The 8,739-nt window shown below is 44.3% G+C and overlaps 1 protein-coding gene across 1 annotated transcript; it reads right to left on the bottom strand.

Annotated features, from left to right (window-relative positions):
* Positions 1-2,485: 2,485 nt before the first annotated feature.
* Thap1 (THAP domain containing 1) lies at positions 2,486-8,319 on the bottom strand. Its single transcript, XM_051169969.1, has 3 exons — positions 8,115-8,319; positions 5,539-5,734; positions 2,486-4,201 (listed from the first exon to the last, which is right to left on the bottom strand). Exons 1-3 carry the CDS (start codon positions 8,183-8,185, stop codon positions 3,833-3,835), a joined length of 636 nt encoding a protein of 211 aa, XP_051025926.1. The 5' UTR covers positions 8,186-8,319; the 3' UTR covers positions 2,486-3,832.
* Positions 8,320-8,739: the final 420 nt, after the last annotated feature.

Below are 8,739 nucleotides of genomic sequence, written 5' to 3'. Positions count from 1 at the left end.
TTCAATAAAAGGAAGCTGAATCCAAACAACAGACAGAGGATAAGTTAATGAATTTACATTACCTATGTTGTACACATTGCTAGACTACGGGGCTTTATATGTTCTTGGGTAAACCCTATAGAAAACTCAAGACAGTCTTTACATAATACAAGGAGTCATCTACCATAACCGCTTTTGGTATCGAATGAACAGCTGTAGCAAATTTCATAGATGAAGCAGACGCATGGCAAAAGCTCATCACATTGATGTTAGTGACATCCAGCGAAACTCAACAGGGAAGCCCTGTTAATGCTAATATTCCCTTTAACTCCTTTTGTCTTAAATACATAATCTGTAAGTGCGTATTACATTCATCAATCTAGATAGGAGCCAAGCACAGTAAAGCCAGGAACGTATTTCCATTTTTAAAGAGGGCTGCCATTATAATTTATCACATACAGTCTTGGCCTAAGTACCTGTCATCGAAAGGCTACACAGCCCAGAAAACAACACAACCTACATGAACCTGGAAAGGAATACCACCCGCCAGTCCTTTCCCTTAGCCGGTATCAGTGTAATCGGAAAGCAGGAGCGCGCAGGGCTTGGTGGGGCAGAAACAAGGCAGACAACAGGCATGGCCCACAGGAGTTTCAAGAACAGAACGAAATACTTACTCTATTTCAGTCGAGAAAAACAGGCTTGGGGATGCAGGCAGGAGGAGCAGGCGTCACGACCCAGCAGAGCCTGCACATGCAGCCTCATGAAGAAACAGGCTGACCCCAGCTGTTGTAGCTGGCCCCTGCAGCAGCCTGTCTGGCTCCTGGCCATCTGTCCTTTGTGTCTCTGTTGGGGTGTGCTCCCCAGATAATGACACAGAGTCTTATTATGAAAGCTTGACCTTATCTTAGGCTTGTTCCTCAACTAGCTCTTAACCCATTTATATCAATCTACATTCTGTCACTGTTGGTTCATGGCGTTCCAACTTCATGTCTGGCCGACAGATCTTTCCCGCCTCTGATTCTTTCCGCCTCTGCCTTCCTCTCCTGCCTTTTGCTAATTGGCAGTTCAGCCAATCAGAAGGTGTTGGCGGAATGTTTACAAAATAAGATTCAGCCAAAGAATAACAATGTTGCAGGATATTTATTTGATCCCATTGCAAACCCGAGATTGTGAACTGTAAAAACCTGCTTCGAATTGTGGAGTGGCTCAGTCCTAGCACACACCTTTAATTCAAAAGCTTTCTGTGAACAGGAGTGAATAAAGTTAATCCTAGATCAAGAGGCGGAGCAAATCAGCTGGCAGGGATTAAACAAAAGGAGGGTTGAGGAGTATTTAAGACAGTATGGCGAAAATCTTAAGTAAGGGCTTTGGGCTTTTTTGCTTTTTCCTTCTGGGATGTCAGCTGAGCAGGAAGATCAGCTGGATGCTTTCTCTGCCGATAAAATCAAATGATTGGGATTTAGTTATTTAAAACAACATACCAATCCGAAAGTCCTGCTTGTCTGTAGTCAGCTCTCTGCAGGTACAGAAATCAGCATTTGAATAACACGAAGACAATCTTTATATAGTGCACAAAAACATCACCCCAATAGTAGCCCCAGGATTTGCGGGGTTGTGACAGGATGGCTAAGAGTCCAATGACAGCCCTGGGTCCATAATTCAAAGCCAGCCAGAAATACAAAGCCAAACTGTGTCTCAAAAACAAAGAGGCTTGGTTAAGACATGAAGGCATAATTGCAAATGTCTCTAATCCCAGCACTTGGAGGCAGAGGCAGGCAGATCTCTGAGTTTGAGATCAACCTGCTCTGAGGCCAGAAAAGGGCATCTGATCTACAGGACCCAGTTACAGGAGACTGTGAGCGCCATGCGGTTGCTGGGAATAGGGCTTCAGAGTTTTAACTGTTAAGTGTTCCATAAGTGGTTTGGGTCTTTTGTTGTTGTTTCTTTGGTTTTTATAGACAGGGTTTCTCTGTGCAGCTCTGCTGTGCTGGAACTCGCTCTGTAGATCAGACTGGCCTCAGAGATCCACCTGCCTCTGCCTCCCAAGTGCTGGAATTAAAGGCGTGTGTCACCACGGCCCTGTAAGTGGTTTGGGTTTTTTTGTTTTGTTTTGTTTTTAACGATCTATTTAATGTATATGAATGCTGTCTGCATGTACACCTGCAGCCCAGAAGAGGGCACCAGATCTCATTATAGATGGCTGTGAGGCACCATGTGGATGCTGGGAATTGAACTCAGGATCTCTGGAAGAGCAGCCAGTGCTCTTAACTGCTGAGCCATCATCTCTCCAGGCCCTGTAAGTGTTCTTCTAAGAACTTATGACTACTACTAATAGGAACACTTTGTCCAGCCATATAAAATATTTTAAAAATTAATAATAGGGCATTAGGCTTGGTGGCCCACGCCTTAAATCCCAGCTCTTGGGAAGCAGAGGCAGGCAGATTTCTGTCAGTTCTCAGCCAGCCTGGTCTACAAAGTGAGTCTAGGCCAGCCAAGGGTTGCACAGAGAAACCCTATCTCAAAAACAAAATAGAAAAAAAAAAGTGCTATCTCTTCTCAGCATGGCAGTCAGTCAGAAAGAAAAGGCAGAGCCACAAGATAGTTGAATAGCATATCTTTAATACTGTCTTTAAAGGTCTGCTACTCCTCAGCTACAGTGTACTATGAAATAGAAAATATGGTTCTCCTAAACCTAAATAGAGAAGTCTTTTATCAGCCATTTGTCTACTCAGAACATATTTTCATTTCAAATATATATAAGCTTTCTCAGTCAGAACACAATCCACAGTGTGAACAGAAACCACAATATTTAAGTCTCAGCACTCGAGACACAACACGTTACTTCTGAACTTAAGTCACTTGAGGTAAATTGGATATAATTTCTAACTGAAGGGTGAAAAATGGTTTTTAATGCAACATCTTGACCAAAATCAAACAGTTATACAAATGAAACTACTGAGATAATTTGTCAGAGGTCTGAATGCAGATTTAACTACAGCTGTGGAATGAGGTGCCTTTGGCTAGGGGGTGATGAGAGCCTATCAGGAACCAGACTCCAATTTTCATCGTTTTAAAAAGTGTGCACACACACTACTGCACATGTAGGGGACCGAAGACAACACCGAGGAGCTGGCTCTCTCCTTCTACCTTTCCCTGGGTCCCAGGGGTTAAACTCAGGTCGCCGGGCTTATATGACAGGCATCTTCACCCTCCGAGCCATCTCGCCAGCCCAGTGCCCAATATTCACATTTCCAATTTTATAAAGCTAGGGATTATACAGACCTACTTGTAAAAATCTACTCTATTAACTTGGATTGACTTGAAGACAGCAAAATATTATTTCCCTCAAATATTAACTTGACAGTTCATGTTTGACAAATGATTGAGAAAAACAACTGAAGCTCTGACTATAAATACAAATGTGTACATACCTCTCTTTATGCCGAGAGGCTGTGTCCTATGAGCTCAACTTCTGATTTAAATTATAATAAGTTATCTCAATAAAGGCCTTTAATGCTAATTTTTAAACTTAAATCATCTTTTCTGCACCATTATCCTCTTTACTCTTTGTTTTTACATTATTTCTATAAATACTCAAATGAAAAACAGTCCACCTTGAAACCAATACACATTATATTGGCAGTCTAAAGATTTTTTTTTTTTTAATATTTTGTTAAAATGTAAAAACTCTGAAGTTACAAACAAAAAAATTACAATTTTACAGTATATATCTAATTTATTTTAAAAAAATATTGTTTCTTTTTATACAAGTAATTAGTGCTAGCTGTTCAAATGAACTCCTGTATGCAGGCTAACAGGGGGTATGCAGTCTTGTGCCACAATTACATCTTTTTCATGCTGGTACTTCAACAATTTCGAAGTAGTCATGTGGCAGAATCACATAGCCCCTTTCTGACGCGTCGTCTTTCTCTCTTTGAAAGTGCACAACCTCCTTCAGCTTTTCCAGCTGTCTCTCCTGCCTTCGGCACCGCTGCTGCGCGGTCTTGAGCTTCTTCCTGAGCTTTTCAACCTGCTGCTCCAGCTGCAGGATCCTCTTCCTCTGGTGCATTGTATCCTCCACAGTGTAATTGTGGTCGCAGAACACTGAGAGGTTGTCGGGGGTCTGGAGAGGGGGCATCAGCAGGCCAATGGCAGCATCGACCTGGGACGCAGGGGGTGAAGGAGGAGAGGGAAGCTGTTCTTGGGACTCCAGATCTTCCTTCTAAAACAGCAATGTACACGCACATGAGCTTAGTGACAGACAGCCAAAACACCTGTAGTTTCAGCATTAGACTTTTTTGTCACTTGATGGTACAGAAAAATTCCAATATGAGAAAACATATCTTGAGGGTGGGTTTTGCAGTCCTCCCATGGCACCAGGACTTTAAGGCAAAGCTCTCTCTGACTAAAACCACATCTTCCAGGCCTAACAATTTCAGCACTAGGTTTTGACTTGTTTGTAGATTTTAAAAAAACAGGGTCTTGCTACGCAGCCTAGGTAGGCTGGTCCAACACTTGTGCTCCTCCTACCTTTACCTCCCAAGGACTAGGATTACAAGCAATATACAGCCATGCCTGGCATCAGTTTGAGGTGATTTTTGTTCGCTTTTGGGTTTGGGTATTAGGGGAGGGGTCCTCACGGTATCATCCAGGTTGGCCTAGAAAAGTATAATGTTTACCAAACTAGCCTCAAACCTGTGTACCACCATGCAGGGCATTTTCAGTCCTAATTCAACATTTCTATTTGATATTAAAGTGAGATTTGTGAAACAGAAAAGGTGACTTAGATAGCAGTAAATACTAAACACCTAAAACAAGAAAAATAACTTGAAAATAAACAGTCAACAATACTTATCAACATATAAATGAAAACATAGAACTATCTTTAACTTACAAAATTAGCCTGAGCTATTTAATGTGAGATATTTAATACATAGAATTCCATGTTTTTAAAAAGTGTATTTCATTATTTTAAAATTTTATTTTTAATCATGGGCGTATGTGTGTCTGTGTCTGTCTTGGAGGTGGGGTGGGGACAGTGAGGTGACCAGAACTAGAGTTACAGAACTGGGACCTACCTGATGTGTTAGGAATAGAATTCAGGTCGTCTGCAAGAGCAATACACACTCTTTTTTTTTTTTTTTAGATATGGTTTCTCTGTGTAGCCCTGGCTGTCCTGGAACTCACTCTGTAGACCAGGATGGCCTCGTACTCAACAGCTCCACCTGAGTGCTCCCAAGTGCTCCACCACACCTGGTTGCAATACAAACTCTTATCCACTAAGTCCCAACAAGTGGTTACTGTCAAATGATGGATTTTCTTAACCCTTCCCTGGTTTTCCCAAAATTTCCACCATGAACATACTAGTCCCACAAATTAAAACAGCACACAACCAGTGCTGATACCCTAGGATCTGGAAGGCAGAGGCAGGAGGCTCAGGAACCCCAACTCAGCCTTAGCTATATAGCAAGCTCAGGGCAGCCTGGGCTGTTTAAGACCCTCTCTCATGAAAGGGATGGGAGGGGAGGCAAGAACCCATCATTTAAAAACCAGGTTTACCTTGTCATGTGGCTCAGTACAAAGGAATATTGTGGGCACAGCGTTCTCTTTGAGCAGCTTGTTGTTGCACTCTCTCTTAAAGCAGTCCGGGGTGAAGTGCTCGGAGCAGATGCTGCTGTACTTGGTGGGCTTGAAGTTCTTTCTTCTAACAGCTGCCTCCCACTGTCTACAGAGACTGGGGCGAGTCAGAGGAAACCTGGGAAGATACAACTCATTACTTCACTGTATTAAAAAAAAAAAAAAAGTGCCCACACTCTCCTGCTCATTAAAGAACCACCTTACGCCATGCTAAGGAGAATCCAACTGCAGATTAGCTCTTTTCATACTGTAGACACTTGGCAGTTCGGGTAAAATAGCATGTGCAATACAATTCTACTCATTTTTCTAGCACTTTTGTGTTTTACAGAAACACAAAATTGTACATATGTCTGTAATCTTTATATATATATATATATTGTCACTGTGTTTTTCTTTATCAAAGACTTTGTGGTACACTGGAGGGATTAGAAAAGGCTGAAGAAGAATGTTTCAATCTATGTTCCATAACCACTGCACCACACCATCAGGTGTACCGGAGGCAATAACCACTGCACCACACCATCAGGTGTACCGGAGGCAATAACCACTGCACCACACCATCAGGTGTACCGGACTCTGACCATGCTTCGTTCATGAAGACCTAACCAATCTTCACGTTAGTGCTTCACTCTCTGCGTAGCAGGCGTTCCCCACTGCCACTATATACAAGTTAGGGGGAAAAGTATTCCTAGAAAGAAGTACAAACCACAGTGGCAACTTCTTATAAATCTTAGTGTCTAGTCTCCTAGCCTGGACGCATACGTTCTGAACTCTGTCAAGGTCTTTGCCATTTACTGTTCTTTTAGATAATAAAAAAGAAGAAGAAGAAGATGCACATTAGCCCTTCTTTTGTTTTATTTTTCAATATCCAGCACCTTTAACTAGTCTCCATATTTTAAAAGTCCCCCTGACATCTTAATAGAAGCACGGGGAAGGGAGGTGGCCAGCGGAATGCACACTCCTGACCCATTTCCTGATCTATTCCTACACTTTAAGGATGCATGAATTTCAATCAGCCAGGAAGTAGCATTAGGATATATTCTACACTCTTCTGTTAATATTAATATTTAATATTGTTATATTTAGTAAAACCTTATTTATTCATTCATCAATAATTTCGCCAAATAACCGCACACTGAAACTAGGACTAATTCAATTTAAGCACAGAGGTGAACACAGTAACTAATCTATTGTCCCACTATCAGTTTATCTTGCTCCCACCCAAGGTCCCAGGTACTTTCACTATCTTCTCTATAATCAGTTCATTCTCCCCCTCTTCTTCACCTTCCCTAGTCCCAACATCTGGCCTCAAAACTCCACCCCTTTCTCTTCTGCCAAATCCCAAGCTTCAGCATTTTTTTTTATTAACCAATCAACTTTAAATGAGGTGGAGGAAGGCCCTTGCTTGTCCCAGCAAGAACCAGATCTTGATGGGCCAGTAATTAGCATTAAAATACATAGCACCAGCCCAGCCCCCAACACTTCCTAGAGAGAGCAAACCATCAGCCAGCCCATTAACCTCACTTTCTACCAAGCATCGCTTAATAAACACAAACAGTAGCCCCCTCAAAAAAAAAAAAAAAACCGAAATCACATTTTGAAATTTGCTTCTGTAGTTGTTTTGTTTTGGTTTACATAATTTACCAGTGGATCTGATTTCTCAGCTATCATCCGCATACAGACAGAATTCTTTCAAAAACATAAAATTTGTAACAACGAAATTGGCTACTTAAAAATGTCACATTTTGTGGGCCGTTATCATTGCTAACAACTACCATCAGTAACGTTAACTGTTCAGCTCCTCTACTTCCAAGAGTGTATTTTTTTCACCCTGGGATTCTTGTTTGCGGTATCTACTGCATGAACTAGCACCGATAGCTGTGGGAAAGGCTGGCATTAGCTCCCACTAACCTTTACTATGGCAACTGAATAAAGTGTGTGTCTTATCGTCTTCATTATTATTGTGTGTGGAAGGACTGGTGTTCATCCAGGCAGTACCAAGAGCTTCCTCTAGAACTCAAGAGATCCTTAAAAGCTGGTTCTTTGAAACTAGGTCTAAACATCCTCCCTGGCATCATGGTCAGATGTGGACACTGAGTTGTCGCGCCTCCTTCTAGCAACAGGAGCAAGGTCTGAAAACCGTCTTCATCCTAAATTGTTTCTATTCCTAGTTCATCCCTGGGGATCACTTCCACAGCTCCGCGGCTCGAGACGAAATCCGGAGGGCTGCGAGAGGCCTCTAGGCGTCGCTCGCACGCCGGAAACCGTGCAAGGGAGGGAAAGCGCGGCCGCAGCCTCAGCCGAGCCCAGCCAACGGAGGCGCCGCGCGCAGAGGACGCGTAGCCATGGGTCCCCGCCCCCGCCGCCTGGCCCCGTCCGCGGCCCGAGCCCGCCGGCCGCCCCGCCTTCCCCAGGTCTCGCGCGGACACGCGCCGGGCTCCGCCTCCGCCCGCCCGCGCGCCCCTCGCCCCGGCCGCGGAGCGCCGCCAGTTACCTACTTGTGGAAGGAGACGGGCTTGTCCTTATCGTACCGGTTCTTGCAGCCGTAGGCGGAACAGGACTGCACCATCCTTCTGGCCCTCCACACTTCCCTTCTGCCTGGGAGGCAGGTGAAGGGGCGGTCGGTGTCGCTGCGCTTGGCTTTGACACGCTCGCCGCTTTTCCGTGGCTTTGGTCTGCAGTTACGGGGACGATTACCTCACCGTGGGGGGGCGGGGGAAGGTGATTGCTCTGTCCGTGGTGGTGTTTGCTTTAGCAGAAAGACCACAGCTGTCGCCCGTCTCCCATCTTCAAGATGGCGAAGGCAGCTTCAACCTCACCTCTCGCGAGGACTTCGCTCGCCGTCTCTGATTAGCCGAAGGTAACGTTCCCAGGGAAGCTGACCATTGGCTGAGGCTAAGGCGTGTCCCTGGGGCGTGGTCAGCAGTGCGGAAGTGGGTGGGTCCTCCGCGCTTTGGCCAGAAGATAGCGCGTTTGTTTGGGAAGCCCGTGGGTCTTGTGGTGGTGAAGGTGGTTCATTTGTCCGTCGTTTTCTTCTGCCTGTGCAGAAACCTAAAGGAAACGTGGGAAATAGCTCATATTTTTACGAACCTGTGATCCGCGTACAGCATCCAGGTGGCCGTC

This window comes from Acomys russatus, chromosome 27 (genome assembly GCF_903995435.1).
Source record: "Acomys russatus chromosome 27, mAcoRus1.1, whole genome shotgun sequence".
NCBI lineage: Eukaryota > Metazoa > Chordata > Mammalia > Rodentia > Muridae > Acomys > Acomys russatus.
Note: the sequence above shows the minus strand (reverse complement) of the source record. Positions and strands in the feature narration are given on the sequence as shown.

Excerpts from the sequence above, each read along its gene's own strand:
- Thap1 (XM_051169969.1), bottom strand. The coding sequence starts at position 8,185 with ATGGTGCAGTCCTGTTCCGCCTACGGCTGCAAGAACCGGTACGATAAG. Across the intron at positions 5,735-8,114 it reads AAGCCCGTCTCCTTCCACAA|GTTTCCTCTGACTCGCCCCA; the intron begins GTAGGTAACTGG and ends GTATCTTCCCAG. Across the intron at positions 4,202-5,538 it reads GTACTGAGCCACATGACAAG|AAGGAAGATCTGGAGTCCCA; the intron begins GTAAACCTGGTT and ends TTGCTGTTTTAG.